Source organism: Dermacentor variabilis, chromosome 6 (genome assembly GCF_050947875.1).
Source record: "Dermacentor variabilis isolate Ectoservices chromosome 6, ASM5094787v1, whole genome shotgun sequence".
Classification (NCBI taxonomy): domain Eukaryota; kingdom Metazoa; phylum Arthropoda; class Arachnida; order Ixodida; family Ixodidae; genus Dermacentor; species Dermacentor variabilis.
Genome location: NC_134573.1, coordinates 68,546,216 through 68,569,992, shown reverse-complemented (window position 1 = coordinate 68,569,992; position 23,777 = coordinate 68,546,216). Strand labels below are relative to the sequence as shown.

The following is a 23,777-nucleotide window of genomic DNA, read 5'->3' as shown; positions in this document are numbered from 1 at the left end:
ATGCAAAAATCTACGTTAAAACAAGGTTAAGCAGCCACAGAGTGACAGAGACTAAATTTTGCATGACATATTCAGAAGTGACTGATAGAAACGGTAAATAACAGCCCTACAGTGATCACGCCGAGATAAAACAAAGTACAACTTGGAGTTACTTTAGAAACACCTATTTTGGCATGCAGCATATTTGCTTGGCAAATTAATTTCCCGGGTGATGTTAGAAAGCATAACATCTTAAACACGCGACATATTCACCGCACAAAGAAGTTTCAGTATTTTTCGATTGACACTTGAATCTTCTAAAACAATTTGGACCAATGCAACCGCTGCCTTACGCAACATCCTTGTTGCCATGAGCTGAAGTGAAAAACGGGGGAAAGTTATAAGAGTTTGTGTCATCCAAGTCTCACAGAAGTGGATATGCAGACGAGAGAAGTGAAGGTTAGAGTAGTTCAGCGAGTTCTAAATTTAAACTACTTTCTAATATTAAAAAGTGCGCACTGAATGTGAATTGAACATTTTAGTGCACCATTGTGGAGGATCCAGGTGCGGTCGCTGCCGAAGTCATAGAGCGCTGAAGGTGAATTGAGAATAGTGCGCGTACTACAAGGTGTCATGCACCATCTCTCAATTCACGCGTGTCTAGCTGTATTTAATATGTACTGATAGACAGGAGCTCGCGTTTTAGCATTTTATTCTTTTGCGACGTTATGTTCGAGCACAAGTCGAAATTGTTTTTTAGTAGCTTTTCGCACCTGCTACTTTTGTCAGGTCCTTCGTTCACAGTGTAATGCTCCTCGGCGATAAAAGAATGTTCGTCCCAACTAATAGAGTCGCGGAAGGCACCCGTATCATTCAAGAAAATGAGACGTGTAAAATTGGCTACATCTCATACCTTGTCCTACTACCGGACCCAGAACGACGAGCTCTCTCTTGAAAAGTAGCTTGTCAGCCTCTAGAATGGCTTTTGTTTCTTCGTCGAGTTGAAAGGCGGCTGGTTCCGTGGTCTGCTTTGTGACGCCTCCTTTTGGATCCTGGTATCTTTCTGAACAAAAACAATACAAGCAATCACTCGTTATTTAACACTTTGGCGAGCAATAAGTCATTACGCAGAAACAAAAACGGGGCACGTCGTCTATGTGTGGCCACTCGGCAGTTTTCTGCATGTGATTTTTATTACGGATCCAGCGAAACATCTAAGGGAAGCTCTGGCTCATTCTCTATATTACTCGGAACCGCTGCGCTGAAGGCGTATAGACGGGGCAAGCCACTGACCATTGCTGAGGCGTACGACGGCGGACACCCATCTACTGAGACCGACCGCCCGTTACTCAAACGGAGTTCATCGATTCAGCGCATTACGAAGGCAAACGAGCTACGTTGCCAGACGCCAGCATTGAGCACAATGCTTCTTAAATAAATTATTTCTAAGGTTGGTACTTGCCAAAAATACAGCCAGATTACCAGGGCGAGCCGTAGTGTGGTATACGGGATTACTTTCGACAACTGGGTTCGTATAACGTGCCCCTAAATCTAAGTAAACCTGGTGAGGCTTATAGCGCGTGAAAAGACACGGACGAAAAAGTTATATGCAAAAAACTTGTATCTATGTGTGGGTCCTTTGCTCGAAATAAAGAGAGAGAGAGAGAGAGAGAATCAACTTTTACTGATCTCTTAGTAAACGTTGGTGCACACTGGCACCAGACGGGGTGGAATCTTCTTCTCAGGTCCCATATGCGTCCAGCAGTTCCTGGCCCCTAGCCGCCAGCGCGAGCTGGGTCGGTAGGTCGGGGCTGGACAACAAGGTCTCCCATCGCTCGGGGGGGGGGGGGAGGGGGTTGGGACTGGAGAGGGTGGGTGTAGGGATGGTGGGGGGTTGTTGAGCTTAGCGCACTCTGCAAGGATGTGTGCTAGAGTGCCTTTTGATCGTCTGCCAAACGGGCATGAAGTGTCATGCTCTGTTGGGAACATCTTGTGCAAGAGCACGGGATGCGCTAGCGACCCCGCTTGCGTGCGTCGCACGATCGTTTACTGCATTCCGCTGAGTTGCGGTTGCGGACGGGGAAGCCTACATCTGCCGCTTCTGTACATTTGAGTGATTTCTTTGTAACTTGTCACGGGGTGCGGTAGCTCTGGCTCGTCCTCGGCCCGGATTCACAGTTCTCGGGTATAGCGGTCGGCGAGTGCGTTGCCTTCCACTTGCGAGTGAGCCGCGATTCACACGAGCTCAACGGCCCGTCCCGGTGATTTGCATTTGGTGAGGATCGTTAGTGACGCGGGAGAGATGTTCCCCTTGCGGTAGCTTGCGTATACGATCTTACAGTCTGCGATCACGGTCCTCACTCCCGGTTGTGCGAGTGCGAGGGCCACGGCCACTTCTTCTGCTTCAGCTGTATCCGTCGTCCGTATCGACGCGCCTGTGACCAGTTTATCGATGGTAGTGACGACCGCCGTTGCTCTGGTGCCGTGCTTGGGAAGCGAGGTGTCCGCGTAGAGAACCTCGGGGTCCTCTTCCAGCTGTCGAGCCACTGCCTTGGCCCGCGCAGAGTGCCTCTCGTCGTTCCTCCCCGGCTGCATGTTCCGGGGGAGGGGCTTGGTCTTAATAATGTCTCTCCGCGTTGTGGGGAGCGGTTCCGTTGTCGGTTGCTGTTCAATTTGCCATCCTATCTTCCGTAGGACGGCCCGACCGTGCTCTGTCCGGCTCAGCCTTACTCTCTGGTGGGATAGGTGTGCTTCCACCAGATCTTCCACCGTATTGTGGGCACCCATTTCCAGCAGCTTCTGCGTTGACGAGTAGACTGGGATTCCCATGGCGAGTTTGACTGCTTTCCTTATCGTCGTGTTCAGCGTCTCGCGGTTCACCTTCGCAAGTTGGAGATACGGGGCGGAGTACGTTACGCGTGACACGACGAATGCCGGCACCAGGTGCAGTGCGTCTTGTTCTTTGATTCCTCTGTTCCGGTTGGTGACTTTCCGGATGATGCTCAGGACCTGCTCTGATGTAGTCTTGATTTTCTTGACGGCTGCGTGCGCCTTGCCGTCGCTGCGCAACAGCAGGCCCAGTATCCGGATCTGCTGCGTTGGCTTGATCTCTGTGCCGTCGATGGTGACAATTATGTTCGGCGGCGGCTCTTTCTTTGGTCTTCCGGGCTGTACCATGAGCAGCTCCGATTTCTGTGGAGCGCAGCTCAGGCCGCAGGTCATGGCATACTCGTGGAAGGTCGTTGCCCCTCTCTGCAGGGCTTCCTCCGCCCAGGCATCGGACCCCGCGTGGTCCGTCCACACCGTTATATCGTCGGAATAGAACGCGTGGTCCACGCCTTCGATCTGATTGAGTAGTTCGGGCAGGGGCAGGAGGGCCAGGTTGAAAAGCAGAGGCGACAGGACCGACCCCTGTGGGGTACCACTGTCTCCGAGCTCCACATGCTCTGACCGTTCCTTTCTTATCCGGATAGTTGCCGTTCTATTGGTTAGGAAATCTTTAATATAGCCGTGGGTCTTGCGGATATAGCCGTAGGTCTTGCGGCCACACTCCATCTTGCGCGGGTTCTCGAGCACGCTGGCGTGGGACACGTTGTCGAAGGCCCCCTTGAGGTCCAAAGCCAGTATACCTCGGGACGCGTGCCTCGCTGCTCTTTTAATCACTAGTTCGTGTGATTGGATGAGGACGTCTTGGGTGCTCAGGTGCTGGCACCTGAGCACCCAAGAGCAGCGAGGCACGCGTCCCGAGGTATACTGGCTTTCCTGAGCACCCAAGACGTCCATACATGGTCGCCGGCATCTGACTCGTCTCGTACAGGTGTGCTTGAAGCCTTCTGAGAACCATGCGTTCCATGACCTTGCCCACACAGGACGTGAGCGAGATCGGGCGCATGCGCTCGACCGTCAGATGTTTGCCGGGTTTCGGTATGAACCGTACGTCGGCCTATTTCCATTCTGCGGGCAACTTCGAGCTTTCCCAGGTTCTGTTGATGGGACCCAGGAGCCCGCGTGCCGCCGCATCACTCATGTTGTTGAGCAGCTTGTATGTAATGGCGTCCGTTCCGGGTGCGCTGGTCTTATTACTTTCGTCTATGGCTGTTAATAGCTCCGTGATTGTGAATGGTTCATCCAATGCCGGATTTTCTGGTCCCCCGTACTCCTCCGATATCGGAAATCGCCCCCTCTCTGTCTTGAGGTAGATCGCCTTGAGGTCTTCAATGAGCCTTTGGCCGTTGCCATCGTAAGCGTTCAAAACTTTGGTGAGGTTGCGGTTGGTTGCGCTCTTGCTGCTCAACGGTTCAATCAAGTGTCTGACTAGGCACCAGGTCTTGCGCGCCGACAGCTTTCCCTGCAGCCCGTTGCGCGTAATAAAGATTGTTGCAAGTTAACGCCAGTGTGTGTCACGTCTTTGTTTCGTCCTTGTCTTTTCACGCGCTATAAGCCTCACGATGTCATACCAACAAGCCCAAATCACTGCATTACAGCTAAATAAACCGGTGGCTTTCCATTTTGCCGCCTTCACAAATGCGGACACCACGGCCGGAGTCAAACCCACGACCTCGAGCTTAGCAGTGCAATGCAGCTGCGGGTAAGTCTGCTGGATAAAAGCCATCACTGTGTTGTCCTAACACGCTCCCGGATCATCTATGATACCAGTTTCGATCACAGTGAAGGTAGGGTGCTAAATTACGCAGTTTCAAAAATGCACGTGCGGGCCGGCGTTGCCAAACTTCCAAGTCATCCGACTTCTGCACTGGGCGAATGTTCGAATACAAGACAGGCCACTCGGAACACCATCCGCCACGAATGCTCACTAGATCTCCCGCCTTTCTTACTCGACGACCACTTCCTGTTCGACCACTTCTTGCGGGTTGTATACTGGTGGAAAACGTAGTGGATTACACGCGCGTTATTTCAGCCTAATGGTATGCTTTTTTAGCTCTTCAGGCTGTTCTCACAAGTGCAGGCGACAAGGTAGCGAGGCTGCTTTCATGTTGCAGCATGCTGCGTCATTGTGCTTTCAGCTGCCAGCACATATGATTACAGAGGATTTATTATGTTCTACCGCAGAATAGCTCATGATTAGAGGTGATTATGTAGAAACAGAGTATTTCGCTGTGAGTGACTGCGTGAGCAATAACGTGTGCAAAAAAAAAACTCCTTTTCAATGTAGTTGCTCTGAACTATACCGCGCGAGTGCACTTCTCTACTAAGCTACTTTTATTAATAATTATTCCTTCGTGCCCTCAATACCGCACCATTCATAAAAAGAATAACTTTTACATATTTTTTTTCGTATTCACTTCATGTTCACAGCACTTGTGCATGGTCATCCTTACTGAAGTTTTCACTGATCTGAAATCGATAGGCATGTAGATTTTTCACGAAAACTAAAGACAAAGATAATTAACTGCCACTATTTCATCGCACTATGTATACATGAATATTACTTACGAGTGTATCAAGATCCCATAGTAGGGCGAAGTTAGTGTGTGCTCATCGTTGAGAAAAGCATGAAATGCATTATGTGGTTGATGGAGGAAAACATACCTCGCTCTCGTATCTTATTGCTTACGGTTGTTCTGATGAGCAGCTCGTAAACCTAATGTACCGCGTTCTTTTTTTTTGTAAATTGATACTACATCGTCATTTACAACTGTACTTACAATGTTAGTCACTAGTTTTGTTTAAAAGCATAACCATGTCAATGCGAAAGTGACCTCAACGATTAACCAGATAAACCAGTCACCTCAGAGGTAAACGCCATCTCGTAGCGGTCGTCGCCGCAGAGCCAGTCTTGCGTGGCACTAGGCTTTTCTTCTCACGCCTTCGCCACACTCTCCTCCGCTTTCCTCCTCGCGCTCTCTGTCGCTGTCTTTCATCCCCAGTTGCGCTCCGCGTTCGCTCTTTCATCCTTCGCTGGGTCCGTTCACTCTGTTGCGGCGAGGACTCCGACGCTCTAATATTATTATTATTGTTCTTATAATTATTATTATTTATTCATTTTAGAGCTATGCTATAAGACGAATAAAGGCGTTTGGTGTGCCAAGGCCACGATCTCATTTTGAGGCACGCCTTAGTGAAGGACTCAAGATTAAATTTGGCCACCTGGGGACCTTTAACGTACAGTCAATACACGGCACACAGGCGTTCTTTTTTTCTTTCTTGCCTTTGGCGTACTGCCTTCGCTATTAATATGACTAACACCACGCTTGGAAGGTACTTGTTAGTACGAATATTGGAAGTGTAAGGTCTTTTTATTTATTACTTTTATCGCGATAGCAATTATATGGACACTCCAGGCACATTTCTGCCGTCGTCGTCGCCATGGTGTTCCGTATAATGTCCAAGCGCGGTAGCATCGTCTACGCGCGCCGTATGCTGTATGCGCAAGTGAAAATTGCGAGGGTCCACCGACGCTCGCGGCTCCATCTCGCACGCGCAAGTGAGGAAAGCGGGGAAGAAGCGCGCCGTCTTCCGCCGCGCGTGAGGCACCAGGAGGAGGGGAGGGACGGGGGTTCTACTCCGGCGGCTGCTGCGTACGGCGCGGCCGCACGCGCGCCCTATCTTGGAAGCGATCTGCGATGTGGAGAGAGTGCGCCGAGTGGTGGTATCTTCATTGTGTTGTGCTTTCAACGGTCAGCTCGCGACGAAGCGTGAAGCAGCACAAAGGTCAATTCGCTGGCTGCTGCTGCTCCACCGTTTCGACAGCTAGTTTCCGCGGTCATCGAGTGAGATGTGTTCGTGTTTACCTGTGCCCGCGTGATAGCGTGCTCGTTAATTTAGTTAGTAAGCGAGTTTAAATGGCCGACAAAACTACTATCCCTACTTCGTATGGCTGTCTACTAATTTGATATTGCAGTCGGTGCCTCACCTTTCGGGCGAAACGGCGACTTGCGGACGGACCTTGCGCTGTCAAATGGTCTCTGTTAACATTATTTGTTTGTGTTTTCTATTTAATCAATTTTTCATCATGAACGACATGGGGCCCTGATCAAAAAGTGACATGTAATTCCCTTGAAGGAGGTTGAAGGCCTCTTTACACGGCGACCAACATCTTAGACAGAAAAAAATCAACGACATATGAGCTTCATTGTGTGCCGGAAAAATATTAACTGTAAGTACTAATTATATTAGCTGACATATAAACTGTCATTACGTAATGAGCGACGCTGCGACATAAGCAGAGTATGTAGTATTCTGAAATAAATGAATTAAACGCATGTTCTGTTTGGCTTGTAGCATCACTCTTGTTTTTTCACACATATGTAGTCACAAGAATACAGATGTTTTTAAACTTCGACGTTTTACGTGCAAAAACCCCAATATGATTATGAGGCACGGTGTAACGATGGACTCCAGATCAACTTTAACCTCCTGGGGTTTGTTAACCTGCACCCAGTGCACAGCACACGGGCGGGTTCTTCCATTTCGCCGCCATCGAAATGCGGCCGCCGCAGCCGTGATTTGATCCCGCACTCTTGAGTTTAGCAGCGCAACGCCAAACACACTACACCACCACGGCGAATTAGTCTCTATAATGTGAAGTCAGCAAAGGAAAGCACAGGGAGGATTAGAAATTATGAGGGAAAGGTAAATGAAAAGGGACAAAAGAGCACCTTGCTTCCCGTGCGAGCCGAAGCTGCAGCACGCGCGTGGAGATTCTGTATATAAATATATATATATATATATATATATATATATATATATATATATATATATATATGCGTATATTGTTGAGCACCATGTACGTGTGCCAGTGCTGCTCACTGCTGTACCTTAGGGAGCTAGTTTATGCAAATTTTTCCCACTGCCTCCTTTCTCTTCTTCCGACGAATGAATTTTATTTAATTATTTATTGATATACGACGTCTGCTAAGATTTTATTTTTGCCGAAACCTAAAAAAATGGTATGTAGCGAGCTACCTAAATATGCTGCTCATGACATTATTTCTGACACCGCGTAAAATTTAAAAAAAATGTTATTGACGAAGTCCGAAGCGAGTCACAAATAAAACAGACCTACCTATCCCTAAGTGCGATTTATGTTTTATTCGTAATAAAACATACGATAACATGTACTCATTGCGACAACTCGAGCAATTTATGCTGCTAATAGTTCCTGTCTATTCAACTAACTTCGCAAAGAATCCGTGAGGATTGAACTACTGTGATGAAACCTACAACATGAAAGCCTACAGCATGATTAAGAACACCCTGACGCTTTACTCGGCAATACTCAGCAACCTCTACGTGAGTGCTATGCTTTCTCTTTGGTACAAAGTTTGCCGCCACATTATCAAGCCACAACATGTGAACGCTATGCGGTGTTTCTGATCAATCTGTTTTCTTTGCCCAGCAAAACTTCCTTAAAAGTTATAAACGTATTGCTCAATTTCATATCCTTTCGCAGCAGGAACTTTCTAAATATGTCTGAATCTGTTGTTCACTTAAACTGCGCTTCAAAATGCGGCCGCTGCGCCATTGACAAAGTCTACTTTCTTGACTTCCCCACCTAAAATAAAATCATAAAGTAAGACTGGTTTTCCCAAATAGAACAGCGTAATGAACATGCACATTGCGAGTACGGTGAATTGAACTCTAGTAAAGCATTGGAAAACGCGGAGGTTCCTAAGGTGGGGTAGCCTAAACGTAAGAGGCGCCAGGGCACCAGAGCTTCGAAGTGTCTGTGTTCGGTACAAACGCGTGCACTTACCACAGTCTCCGCCGGCCGATGCACGGTTCTCAATCAGGCGGTTGTCAAAGTCGACGAAGTAAACGGGAGGCTGGGCCTTACACACACGGAACCGACAGTAGAGGAGAACTCCAACACCGACGGCGAAAGCAAGTAGGAGCGCTACAGTAATGCCGGCAATGGTACCGAGGGACGACCAGGGCAGCGGCTTCTCCTTCACCACCTTCACCAGCCTGATGATACCCACCGGGTAGACGCGATGCGAGTACACAACCTGTAATTGTGAATGAAAATTAGCAACCAGTAGGACTTCCTTTTTTTTTTTTGCTCAAGCAATCACACGGAGACTCGGGGCGCGTTTTCACCATTATTGCTGTTGCCGAGGCTCACGCCTCAAGCACAAGGCTCAAGCACGAGACTGACGCGCGGTACAGCCTGGCGAGAGCGCTCGGCCTGCGCGCCATGTGTTGGATGTCACATGATCTGCTGCGGGTGCAACGGCAAGCACGCGAGGGTGACCCGCGAAAACATAATGCGCGGCGAAGTCCCGCGCGCCACTTGTTTGTTAGTTCCGCTGGAAGTGCAAAAGAGAAGAGCAATCTTAGAATCGTAGCGCTTTTATGCGCGCTGCTTTGCCGTGCACCTAGTGCTGGAGGTCAAGTAATTGAGCCTGCTTTGCTTGAGCGGCTGAGCACACGAGGGCCGCGCGCTGCGTTTAGAGGTCGCGTGAACGACCACGGGTGCCAATGGGAGCCAAGGCAAAGGCTCAACGTGCAAGGGCAAGCTTTGGAGGCTGCTGACTTGATGCGCGGTATCCTGCCGCGCGCCTAGCATTGCGGGTCACTTGGTGTTGGGAGTTTTAAAGACGCGGCACAGCTGAAATGGCGGGCAGCGGCAACATGAAACGTTCCGTTTGGGACAAGCACGAGCGCTACCCGCTGCCGACGCTCCTCGCCACACCAGCATTGTGCTGGCCAGTGGTCACTTTCCATCTCTATCTCTGTCTTCGGGCATGTAACTCCATGTTTGTATCGTTGGTGTAGGCGAAAACTTTTATTGAAATAAGGTCCGGAGGCTCGACTAATGCTTATTGTAAGTTAAACTGCCCATAGAAGGATGAGGTTTACTTCAAGTTATAATTTAATACAATCGCTATCGCTAACAGCACCTTGCGTTTTGGGTGTAATGGGACTTGATTTTTGCTTTTCGTGGCTGCCACTGTTGATTTCACTACAGAATCCTGGAAATTACATCATACTTTGCTCACTCCACCACCATGCGTCTTGCATTAAGAATTCGGCCGATGGCACGTGCAGTGACGTATATCACCGCGCGAGACCAATCGGTGAAATAAGCAGGGTCCTGACAACATACAGACAAGTGTACGTACCGCGGCATAACCAGTGAATACCTCATTAGGTCTTATGGAATGTCATCGCAGAAGCTTTCCTGGCATGTCTTGAATGCGTGCCTGGGCTCAAAAGCAACTTTAATATGTCTATATGTTCCTGCTTGTTTTTGCGATGGGACCTTCAAAACGGCAATTGCGAAACTTCTTGGACGTTTTAGGAGCCACTTTTACAACAAATTGAAATAACGTTTTAAAAATTTCGATCACTGCCCTGAAGAACTGTCTTAGAACTTGACGTAATAGTTCTGCCGAAACCCGCAAGGTGGAGAGAAGTAATTAATAACGGAAAAGCAACCGTTGTAGCAATTGCTACGAACGTGGGGATATCTGATTTTCTGTTATTAATATATTAGAACTTTATAAAAATCCTTAGTAATATTCGCAGCTGCTTGAGTTAGTTTTGCGACGTGATTGAAACAGCGCGATCGAGCAAGAGAGAATGTGCAAACCGCAAGACGCAGCGCTGACTCAGCTAAAGCTAACATATTTCACTCATGCCATTTTCCGGCCAAAAACGCAAGCAACACCGAATATTCAAACCAAAAAGTAAAGGACAGTACGTATCCGTTCTGACGTGTCTTTAATATCGGTAATTGCGCAGATCGCCAAGGTAACTCATTTTTCGACGTCTTAATACAAGATACGAGAGATAGATTATACAATTATCTTGACAGCCAAAAATAGAAAACGTGACCACTCAGTTGAGTTCACTACACTGGCCGGCGATAATGCGTGTTCGGAAAAGGGGGATGCCTGCATGCTTTCGCCAAAGACCCACTCAACTTTAGTACGGCGAACTAAACAACGGCCACTTGGACTACCTTAATATTACATTAAGGCATTTGCTATTCTGACCTCCTTATTGTTTGCTTAAAAATATCGGCATAACTTGTAGGCAACTGTCATTTCGCATAGGACCAATATTTGCATTTTCTTAACGGCACAACTGCCTAGATCATTCTGGAGCATTTCCCGCTTCATATTTAGAAGATAACATACTTTGTAAAGCTACAGCGGCAAATGAAATACTGTAATAATGTCAATCTGTTTGTCGCATTCTTCAAGTTTGACAATTTGCACGTGCACACAAGACTTCCTTGCGTTACCCCATTTTACTCTTTTTCTGACTGGCGTTTCACCCATATGACCAACCTATAACTTGCGGTAGTCACACATTGGCTCAGATTACCCGTAATAGAAAGCCTGCAAAATTGCTCCTGAAATTTAATTTTGATGCCGTGGTCGCATAATTAAAAAGAAAGGAACGCCAGCAAAAAAAGTTCAACGTCAAATTTGAAAGCCTTGCAATGGCTTCAAGAGTAATAATAATGGCTTAAATGCTTACGCTACAAAGCGTCAGCGCACATGGAGAGAGGACGATGATGCATTATTTCTCCTTCTGTCAAGCTGTGGCCAGAGTGCACAATATTAGGATAATGAAGCTGCAAGTCCTCTAGGGTGCCGTATAGGGGGTTGTGACATTAAGCACGCGCACTTATTTGTTACATCCAAAGTACTTGCTGTCTACACGCAGTCGTTATTGCATGTCAAAGTGTGTGAAGGTCGGAGCAGTGCGAGAGCTAACGTAAAATTTAGACCTGCACCTACGCTTGCCAATGGTGCGGAAGCTCGCTCCTACACGCCTCCGCGCGTCCGCGGGCGGCGTGCGAAGGATCCCATGCATAGGGCACGGGCGGGCGTGGCCATATTCACCAGTCAAAGATGGGTGTCCGCACTGGCTGGAGTTACCACGCGCCCGGGGCCGCATCACCGACGGAGACCAAGCAAAAGGAGGTCTGAGGTTTTCGCCCAACTTTGTATCGCTGGCCAGTGGTCAGAGGGCTCAACAGCACCTCAACACCTCAGCCCGCCCATCTTTAGGGCTTCCGTAGATTAAGTTCAATACAAAGTGACGCCTGGCGAGGAGCCTAGCGTGTCTTGGCTCTCGCTCTTGGTGCATGATGAGCGGCCATTCATCGCGAAGCGCGGCCGAGCTGACCGGCTTCTGCGCACTCCCGCAAGTGTACGTGTATTCAAGGCTTGAGATGAAGAGAACACAAGTATTGGTTAAGTTCGTCGTGCTTCGATTGTGGAAACATTGTAGAATGTTTGGCTGTACCCTTGTTTTCCCCGGGACTATTGCTCTTGCTCGTAATTGTTCGGAATGCGAACGAGAAATGTATCAAGACTTTCACATTGTGGTGCCTGAAATTTTTTTTTGTAAACTTATAGTCACTCTTAGATTATCGCCTTTGTTTATATAATGAAAACACCGATGTATTCCGTCTGTGACTATATACTCACGTCAAGATGATGAGGTGAATCATCATCCCAAGCAGTGCTGTTCAGCGTACAAACAATTAGTTCGGAAATTATATTCGTAACATTGCACGCATCATCCACGCTGTCAACACGAATGGAAAGCAGTGTGCTGTTAATAAGAACGTCGAACAGCTTTCCCTGAAAAAGATACACAGAAAAAATGCGAGGGAGATGAGTGGTGTAAAATAGGTCAATCAAAATCTTCTTCATTGCCAGCCTAATTAAGTTTCACACATGACAAATCCTGCGCGCACTTCTGGTTCCGCGCAAGAACGCAATTTCTGAACAAGGCGCGTAAGGCCGAGCCCAACACAAGTGACCACGGTCTTCCTGGCCCTTGTCAGAATGCACTCTTTGAAAACTAATTGCATCTAACGCCTCACAACAAAACGTTGTTCGCTGAGGCATTTCATTGAAACAGGAAAGGCAGTGGTTCTATTTCTAGGCAGGCAGATCAGTGCAAACTAATCTAATCATCAGTGAGTTCATCGCATTCGTCATTCGTTCCGCGACCAACGTTATATCCTTTCTGTAGACTGAGGTATCTTCAATAGTAGACACATAAATCAAGCTCGCTACATCATCTTTTTTTGTTTTTCTCTTGACAAACAAAACGTTTATAAAGCAATTCCTGCACATCAGCAATACATGTTAATGCCCCACAGAACATTCAAAAGAAATATGATACGCCCACTCTCACTACATTCCTAATATAAATCCTTCTCTTTAGCATGCATGTCCTCAACATGGCTTTCACCAGACTATAAAAATTTGCTCTACCTTCCAGTGTATGTGTCAGAGTGTACTCTTCTCGCTCATCAAGCAATCATGGTGGCGCAGCCATCGTAATTTCCCCTGCCCTATTTTACAAACGTAGATCGAAGCTTCATATTGCCGTTGATAATTGCAAATCTTTTTGGATACATCTATGGACAAAGCAACTTAGCTCTGAATGCTAAAAAATCTATTATAGGTCGTATCTACTCGTTCACCTTAGTCAATTTCTAAATTGTGCGCAAGTTCTAACGTATTTTTCAACAATTTATTAGAACGCAAGAACGTAGTATTTAAGGCTGATCTAAATGGTATATGCTTGATCAAACCCGAGCTAATTGCAATGAGTACACTAATCGTTTTTTATGGAATTGGTGATGAACCACTCTTAGTTCAATAATAGCAGAGTGTATCAAAAATGCTGAACTAAATACTTATTTCAATTCGACATTTCAATTACTCATCACTCACGCATGTCGCTATTTTAATACTGGGACTTTATTTACACTCTACTACACCTTTATCCACAGCCACACTAACTCTTCTATCACCACGTGGGGAAACGCTTACCTATCTAACCTATTTCCTATACGGTATCCACAAGGCCCACCTATTAAAATACTAACGTTCAGTTCATTGCCTCTTCGTTGCTTCACCAATGTAATATATTTTTCATTTTTCTCGCTGTTTATATCTCGCCGGCTGAACTTTCCTATTCACGTCAGTGCATCTTCTAGCACTATAAAATGCATTTTACACTGTTCTTCGTAACAATAACACTACTAGGCTTGCGTCAAATGGGAAAGCTTCAGCACATGTAGTACAGACGAATTATGGTCGACATAAACCATAGTTTTCCGTTTCATTAATTTGGACCTCTCTACAATTTTGTCGCACTGCTCATAACTTGTTACATATAAAAATAATTGTTTTTCTATTTAATGAAATATTAGGTTTCTTATATAATTTTTAAATATTATTCAGTGCGTATAGTTTTACCTTATTTCTGCCGTATTTCTTGATTTCTTTATAGAATGACTAACTTCACAGCCATTTTAATGCTGTTTTACCTATTATACTGCCTATTACCTAGCTTTGACAGGAGGTCCTCTAATATTTAGTGCTCTCGGAACTAATTCTGTATAATTATTTGCATGCCATTTCCTGTTGGGATCCCAAGAAATATATTTCTCATTCCGTTTCCTCTTTGACGTCTTCAATTACCGTGATTTGCCGCAGAAAATTCTATCATATCCATGCAAATTTCTTAGCCTACATCTTCATATGTCAGCCGTATGATCTTATGCACTTATGCATGGCTTTAACATAGGCATAGCTTCATGCCTTATAAACATTAATCGCTATAATCCTGGGAAAATACAAACATCTGCTTTCAAAGTAAACAAGCTTTACGCAAATGTAATTTGTTCAGTGAGACATAGCGAAGTATTTGTCTCTTCACTCACTACAGTTGACATGAATGAAAGTTATTAATTTCATGGTTTCCGACAAATTCTTAGTGAGGTATTTCTGTTTGAAGCTTAGCGTTTCTTAATATCAGCGTACTAGGCCCTTTAACTTGGGTACTTTAGGTATACTATTCAGGGAGGAATTACTGACAAACCTTACCGAATTTAAGATAACAAATTTTAGCTTAACTACTCATTTCTGTAAGTATGAAAAGTTATCATTGATTTCAAATAACAAAGAATATTTTTTCTCAATGTTATGTAGAAGGCGAAAGTGTAAGAATGTCGCTTTTGGAACTTATGTTGTTCACTAAGTCATTCTGTAGGAATAAGGCACTGTCGCAGAGAAAATGCAAAGTATTTGAAATGGTGTGACTTGTTCACTAACCTTTATTTCCACCACAGGGTGCCAAAAGTCAACTACGATTCCTTCATCGGGGAAGCGGGCGACGCACAGTTCCAGACGATAGGTAAATGTGAAATGTGCGGGCTTGCCATTTACTGGCCGTGGAAGCAGCAGTCCATCCATCTTGAATGTGATGTGAGCTATGATGGGCTTGTCGTGCGCTTGCAAATCTGCTGAGCTGAGCCCTGAGAACTCAGTCAACAACGGACCGCTGCACGTCATCTCCTGGCCACCATCAGCGACCACACAGGCCTGCAAGTCAAGATGGACACTCTTTGTGTTAGATATAGAAGTATCAGCAGGCAGTGTGAAAATTTACAAGGTGTTTCCACGAAGCCAGCCAGGAAAGCAGCGTAGAGGAAAAAAAATATTGACTGAAAAGAAGAGAGGTCGCCCTGAGCTAGCTTTCTCTGGCTTGCCTACTCAGAAATCTTTGAAAAGACGACACAAACGAAAAACTAGTTCAAGACTTCTAGGAAAATAACGATTGGTTAGTCATATAAATCCATCCTGGCTGGCAAATTTTGAAGAAACACCTGATGCTTTATTTTAAATGTCAGTAGTTTTCTTCCGATTTATCTTAAAAGGGCTGCGAAAACTGGAGTGCATTACCGGCTAGCGTAATGTATGAGTTTCTTAACTTTAAACCAATAAATTCCACGTAAAGGAATAAAATGGACACATATGTATTATATTTCATGAGATTTTGCTTCGAGAAGTTGCTTTAATAACATTCGATTTCGTTTAGCTCATTAAGTGGTTATAACTCGTTCGGACACTGCCTAAAGCTGCGTAGTTGCAGCGTTTGCGGGACTTTGTGTGAATGTGAATGTTGCTTTCATGGATATCGGCGTAGCCGTTAAATTAGGCCGTGAGTGATTTTCGCATATTGTGGAGAGCCGCGAACGAGTGTAAGGAGGATGGGTGAACACGCATGACACTTTCAAGGATACAAAATCTTATTGTTGACAACAGGCAATAGAGGAAGATGAGTCGACACACTTCCTGTCCGGACTTGAACGAGCAATTTCTATGTACCTGTAAAAATCCTTCGCAGATATAAGCTCACACATCACAGACATCGAAGCTGTGTTAGGGAGTTATATGGCACCCTTGGGAAGGTCATAGGGGCTGTGCGAACGCTTCGCAAAGTCTTAGCAAACGCTTCACTATATTCGAGCTTTGCACAGAAACGCACGTTTCTGCCTTTCAAGTAATAAAAAGTAATGGTACAGCGCGAATGCACTCATCGGAAAAGACACAAAATTCGTTTTAGTCTAAACGGCAACACACAAAACCCTCAGAATGTTTGTCGATTTCTGCTCATAGCTGCCCTACAACGTCGAGCCACTGAAACGTGGCCTGAGAAACAAAAATTGCTTGGTTAGCTGCTAAGATAAGCCGCGCCAAGTAGTTGTCTATTCGAGCGAACTTTAAAATTTTAATTATTGATAATCACTCTTCAAAGCAAACCTCCGGCGCAAGCTGCATCGCTGATAATTCCTTGATTGACACTTAAAAACACCACTGTACGCAGGTCTTCGCGGATGGTTTTCACCATCGCCGCGGAATAAATGCCACGGTTTGAAAAAAACCCTTGCGGTTTCGAAAAAAAAAATCCAGGTCCCACGCACTGTGGGTGTCAATGTGACGTGAAACATTTTGCAGGTGCGCTGACTGTTCACCACTGTTTTGCGTTCATCAAAGCGCGACCAGATGGACCTACCCATTTGTGTCATTCGAGAAACAGCGCGTTTGACTCGAGTGTGCCGATGACGATTTAGCAGCAAGGGCTACTGCGCTGCGGGAGAATGCGAGATCGATTTGCATTAAAAAGCCTGACATTAAGTATGCGAGCACAGTTCGCCTAGTTAAGGCTTTTTCTGTATGCGTCTATGTTATGTCTAGTGTCCCACTTGCACTGGAAGCGAGATATGTCACGAGGATAATAAGTTATATCATATAAATTTCGCTTTCTTTCATTTGAATATTAGCAAACTATTGCACACCGCCGGATTGTCTAACGTCGTGCTGGAGAAATAGCTTTAACCTAGTTGGAACATGTTTATAAAGCTCGTTTGCACTGTGCGTGGAAACAGATAGTGGACTAATATCCTCATGTTCACTGGCTTTCTTACTTACTACTACCCAACGGAGTACGACTGCTAATGACCACGATGTTGAACTCTACGTAACTTGCTGATTTTTCGTGCTCTAAACGCATATTGTCCTTCAATGTGAAATTCTCTCATCAATTGCGACGAGAAAATAATAATATATAAACACGTCTTTCATACACACACATTTTTTCTGAGACACCAAAAATTACCAATGCTGTGTCCGTGCTTATTAATGCTTTCGAAATTCGTGAGAGCTATCCTTGTTTTTCCTTCTACAGTATTTAAGGGCCAAGGCCTGTGTATTTTGAGAGAAAATATTAGCAGTTATGAATTTCCCACTACATAATCGACGCGATGGGGGTTAGTGGTCACGAAAAAGCTTCTTTTGTCGAAGAATACGACGTGTGCTCTGCTGGGATTTCAATGCTTTCCGAGGGTAATGTCTGTTTCGAATACAGACGAATTTTATTCCATTTCACGGCGAGAAGTGCGCATATAATGAGTGGGCAGATACAAGACCCCATGATAGCTGCTGTAGCTTCTATCAGGCACCGCGCTTACTGCCACGATAATTTCTTACCTTTTCTATCCCTTGCGGTACGTAGGAATTTCCCGCAGATGACACCTGAGTGACCATCGTGGGCTTAGCGACACTGTCCAAGTTGGTGCCCGTCACATTAATTCTTGGGTCTTCGCTGAAAGTATTGAGAATATTATGCAATATAAAACTGCGTATGTATTTACAGCGAAACTACAATTTCAAATCTGACGATATTATTGCTTCATTGTCTGAAAACCCTTATGCAAGTATTTGTATCTACGAAAGCATGCTTATTATCCGGAGCACGATTGACGAATTCTGTCAATATTTCCATCATTCAATCAAGTTTGCAATTTTTCAGCCTTCCACTGAGTTTATTACCAATATTGCTACCCCGTATGCAGTAAAATGCACGTTCTGTCCTGATTATCGATATTAATCATGGCAAAAACGGCCATCTATATAGGCGTATCAAAGTGCTAAAATACACCCAACAAAGACCTGCGACTGATAAAAATTTAGGGACAGGTTCAGTAAATGGGGAAGTTTTCTCTCTTGAAATGTCCTTCGGAAATACGGAATAAATTACAATTTACATATGTGAAGTGCTATTATGTCGCGAAAATGAATCTCTGCCAGTATCCAGCTTTGGCTTCCAACGTTTGTCACCTTCTTAGCACTGGAACTGTAAATGCACACGTTTAGCTATTGAGCGTTTGTTGCTGCCGATGATCGGCCTACCTGACAGACGCTTCGACTGGTACGATGCCGTCGATCACCGGGTTCGGCTTGTAGGTGAATGTGGAGCCCAGATTGTTTTTCGAGATAAAAAACACTTCGGCATTATCTGTGGTGACTTTGACTTGCAGACTCTGGCCCACAAAGCTGCTATTCACGGGACTTGAAAGGCACTCCAGAGACGTCTCATTGATCCTGGAAAATCGCGGCCCAAGTAATATGTTTCATAGAGCAAGTAGAATACAGTAAGCAGAATCGTTTGCACGGAGAGGTATAGGTGGCGAAAATTTTCGTAAGCAGGTCCGCAGCGATAATTTTGTCTGGTCTACAGATCTCCGTCTCACGGTGGCGTTATATCTAGAAGGCATTCAAACTGCTTGAACCGGTTCGTACATAGCGTGTGTTGAAAACAGAAAACGACGACCAATGCGTCCCGCACACAGATATCATCGTCAATCAGAATTAAGTGGCAATAGAGGAGGAATGTCGGGACAGACATGATTGTGCACGCTGGGCGACTGCCAACTGCTTCGGCTCCAGGTCCAGACGGTATTAAAAACCAGCATGTTAAAAATTTTAAGCCTTCTTCCACAGGACCTCCTTAATATCGTCAACTATTCCGCTAAGAAACGATGAATTTCCCCAGATTGGAGGCTTGGTATATCCCCCTGCTTAAGGAACATGGAGTGGGGATCGCAAGCGGGCAAGATAGGGTCCATTTCACTAACGTTTAATGTTACGAAACTAAGAAAAGGGTAGTATGCATCTGTGTAATGAAGTTTTTAACTCAACACTTTACTGAACCCGTGTCAAATTGGATTTAGATCTGAACGCTTGACTTTGTGCGCGCACGTTGATCTGGTTGACAGGCGTCAAACTTACTCGACACAGGCAATAGTATCCAGTGTTCATGATTCTTGATATAGCTAATGAACGAGAAGAAAGGAAACCGAGGGCCCGATTTTAACTTTTTTTCTTCTTCAGTAAATAGTGAGGCCTCGAATCCGACAGCATCGATGCCTTCAGGAGGCATGTGTGGGCTTATTAACCCATAACGATCATGTACATGTGAGGCCTGTGACAAAAAAAAGGATGTTCCACATCCGTCAAGGCCGTGAGGTGTGGCGCTGGGTAATACTCCCAGTATTAGTTCTGCTAATAAAACAAAAATACCCTAGAAAGTCTATGGGAAAACGGCGCCGCAGTTGCTCTATTGGTAAGAGCATCGCAAGCGTAATGCGAAGACATGGATTCGTGTCCCACCTGCGGCCAGTTGTTTTTTCATCAACTTTCATTTCTAATAATTTATCATTTATTTAATTCAATTAATAAGTACACGCAATTTCCCCTATGCTGTTCTTGGTGTGATCCGAAGTGATTCTTTGATAGAATGCTTGTACCTTTGTCTCCGCTTTTTCGCTTTGTTTCCCTGCATTTAATGGAGCTGCCGCTCCCTGCTTGCAGCAATGGATGAAGAGATCTCTGAGGACTTTCCTGATGTGCAGCCGTCAAGTCGGCTAGCACCCAGGAAACGTGGAAGTGCGTCAAGCGATCAAGACAGCGAGGCCACTGAGATATGTTCGGACAGCTACGGCTCGTCGGACGATGACTTCCAGGTCGTGATGAGTAGACCAGCGAAAAGAAGACTACTGCAGGCATATTCGTCGCCAAGTGCTTCTACTGTGAAGAGTGCAACGCTGCGCTGCCGCACACTGTGCTCTTCTTCCCGTCGACCCGGTGACCAATTTGCGGCTCCTCAACAGGCAGGTCCTCTCTTCATTACTCGAGAGAATCGCACCAAATGAGATTCAGGGCGTGCGAATAAACTCGCGGAAACTGTCCTGGCAGTTGATGTCTTACATCGCAGCGCCCTACAAGACCTACGTAATATAACTGAGATCGACAATGTAAAGGTGCGATCAATGATCCCTACAGGCGGCGATGGTACTGCGGGGAGGGATTCATGACGTCGACGTTGCCATTCCTAATGAAGACTTGCCAATACTGATAAACCAAGACAGAAGGAGCTTTCATTACAAGGATTTCCAGAATAGGAAACACACGTCATGTGAAGATTTTGTATGAAGGAGAAAGCCTTCCATCCCACGTCAAAGTAGAACATGTCCGCTATCCTGTATGACCATTCGTACCGAAGCCCCTCCAGTACTTCAAGTGTTGCAAAATTGGTCACGTAAAGGGTGTCTGCGTGAACAACGTCGTGTGCCCGCGGTGCTCTGAGTCCCATTCAGAAGACGCCTGCAGCACACATGTTCTAAAGTGCCTTAACTGCAGTGGTCCTCACAAGGCCTCATCAAAGTATTTTCCGCAGGTTCAGAAGGAATTCGCGATCCTCAAACGAATGTAGCGGGACAATTCAACGCACCGAGAGGCTGCTGCCGCTGTGCGGCGACGTCGGTATCGACACCGAAAACGTTCACGAAATTCCGCAACTGCAGATGGGAACACGCCAACTACCGTCAGGACTGCCGCATCACCGCACAGCGCCACCAAGACAGATACAAGGAAAGCAAACAAAGCGGAGAGGCTCGCCCGTCCTGAAGAATGGCCTGAGCTACCGAGGGCACAACTCCCTGCTAAGTTACCTCAAACCGCACCGACTTCGACGGCTTCGGCAACTTTTGAAGCTACGCTGGCTGATGACCTCCAGGTCATCAACATCCTGCGGTCGCTCATGAATGCCATTCGCGTTATACTTACCAACATGAAATCTTTGTCTGCGCAAAGCGCGCTACAGGTGCTGGACACTTTGAGTCCAGTACTTGCAGCTCTTGGTTAAAATCATGGATCTCCAGAAGCCGTTGTTTCGTGACGTAGTCCGGGACGCGTCGATATTTCAGTGGAACGCCAGAGGACTTAAGTCACATACGACGGACTTTCGACAGTTTGTGTTCACAAATAAGTTCCCAGTCATGGTCATCTGCGAGCCCCTATCAGATAACATCAAACTGTCCGGGTATGAATGTTTCCAGTCCGCCACCCACGGAGAATGCAGCAAGATCATCGTATTCATACGAAGTGATCTTGCGTATGTCCATCATCCAGTGTCACCTGACCAAGCAAACCAGTACGTATGTCGGACAGTGAAAGAAGGCAAGCTCACTTTCACCTTAGTTGGGGCTTACATATCGCCCTCAAGTCGGCTGGACTACGAGCGGTTACGGCGAATCACGATAGCGACACCGCAGCCTTTGGTGATTACTGGAGATTTTAATGCCCACCACCATCTCTGGAGAAGTTCTAAGATAAACTCGAGAGGCAGAAGATTAGTGCCATTTGCCACCGAACAAGGACTGTGCTTGTTAAATGATGGAAGCCTGCCTGCTGTAGCTGCCTGAACCTCACCTTTGTTTCACGCTCCTTCACTAGAAAGGTCACGTGGTTTCCGGATATTGAAACGCGAGGAAGTGACCACCTACCCACTTATATTAGGATTGAAGGGTTGACGGACTACAAGTTAGCCGGCGCCACACAATGTATCGACTGGCTGATGTTCAAATCAATTGTCGAAGACGGCTGTCGTTATGACTTCTCCTCCAGCCTAGAGGACATCATAAAGGGTGCCCTAGAGGCTGCCAATCATTCGCTTCCGAGAACATATACACGCACCGATTGCGACATTGAGCAAGAGAAGCATCGTGCAATTCGTTGCCGTGAAGAGCGGACATACAGGCGCGTGAAGTCTGTACATGACTTGAGGTTGGCCAGAAGAACTCAAAAGAAAATTCAGCGTCTCATGGACAAACTCGCATCGTGAAAGATGTAAGTCATTCTGCGAGTCTTTGGATCCACGAAAACCTTTGTCTCACATATGGAGAACAGTTCGTGGTCTCCGTGGAACCCCTCGGCAGCGCCACCCTTTAAATCTTTGGCCCTTCACCAACAATGCAACGAGAATGACGCCGCGTAAGCTTTCTGCAGGAGGATTGCTGGCGAAACTAGTTCCGCTGGAACATCGACGCTCCGCCACTCACCGATTTCACGCGACCGCCGCATGGATAGTCCTTTCTCCATGGACGAGCTCGAAGCTGCACTGGCCTTGTGCAAGCGTTTATCTTCACCAGGACCGGACGGTATAACCTACCGTGAATCTTGGCGAAGAGGCTCGAAAAGTGCTCCTGCTCTTGTTCAACAGCTCCTGGCAGACAGGTACGGTTCCCCATGAATGGAAGACCAGTCGCCTAATTCTATCGCTCAAGCCTGGCAAGTCGCCTGTAGACATTGCATCATACCGACCAATTGCGCTTGCCAGTTGCATCGGAAAGCTAATGGAGAGGATGGTTCTAGCACGGCTAGAATGGTACCTCGAGCATTACCAGGTATATCCAGATGCAGTGGCTGGTTTCAGGCGTGGCCGTTCTTCCATAGACAACGTTATCGACTTGGTGACGTATGCCGAGCACCAGAAGTCCTGCAAAAGATTATCTGCTGCCCTGTTTCTGGATGTTAAAGGAGCGTACGATAACGTAATGCACGAAGCGATTTTCAACGCGTTAGAGGCAGTAGGACTTGGCGGCAAAGTCTATTTCTGGATAAGTAGCTATCTACAAAAGAGATCATTTTTCGTACTTACCGAGGATGGCCCGACCTCCCAGCATTACAGTAACCGTGGGGTGCCTCAGGGCGGAGTACTCAGCCCAACGCTCTTCAGTCTAACACTCATTGGACTCGCCGACATCCTGCCACGCACCGTTAGGCTCTCCATCTATGCCGACGACATTTGCATTTGGACGTCGGCTGTGACGCGACTGCAGCTTCGCGCACGACTTCAAAAGTCAGCCACTTTAACATCATCCTACCTTCGAGAACAAGGACTTCGTATATCATACAAAAAGTGCGCAGCGGTGGCATTTACCCGGAAATCAATGTCTCCATACGTGATATCCGTCGACAGACACATGATCTCGTACAGCACGAGTCACAGACTTTTGGGGGTGGTCCTTGACGAAAATCTCTCCTGGACCCCTCATGTGAATTATGTGAGAAAACGCCTGACAGGAATTTGCCATATGTTTAAGTTCCTTGCAGGAAAGACCTGGGAAGTGCCAATACACTCTATGCTGCAACTGTACAGGGCCCTCTTTATTGGATTCCTGCGGTACAGGCTACCGGTCATGTCCAACACCTGCAGAACTAACCTGAATATATTCCAAAGCATCCAAGCCCACGCCCTCAAGATATGTCTCGGTCTACCGCGGAGTGCGTCAAGGACTGAAGTTATTGCAGTTGCTCAAGAATTCACTATTAGAACGCACATTAGCATTGAAACAATGCGTGTGCACATAAGACACTCCGCCCGGACCC

At 46.3% G+C, this 23,777-nt stretch overlaps 1 protein-coding gene across 2 annotated transcripts in view; it reads right to left on the bottom strand.

The window, feature by feature from the left end:
• The window catches only part of LOC142584841 (hepatocyte growth factor receptor-like), a 104,098-nt gene that overhangs the window by 18,386 nt on the left and 61,935 nt on the right, over positions 1 to 23,777 (bottom strand). For both annotated transcript variants that reach the window (XM_075695138.1, XM_075695139.1), the window contains 6 exons: positions 18,459 to 18,650; positions 17,757 to 17,871; positions 15,039 to 15,308; positions 12,390 to 12,545; positions 8,696 to 8,948; positions 893 to 1,042 (listed from right to left, as the gene is read on the bottom strand). In XM_075695138.1, coding sequence (XP_075551253.1) covers positions 893 to 1,042; positions 8,696 to 8,948; positions 12,390 to 12,545; positions 15,039 to 15,308; positions 17,757 to 17,871; positions 18,459 to 18,650 — 1,136 coding nt within the window. The remainder of the gene's footprint in view (positions 1 to 892; positions 1,043 to 8,695; positions 8,949 to 12,389; positions 12,546 to 15,038; positions 15,309 to 17,756; positions 17,872 to 18,458; positions 18,651 to 23,777) is intronic.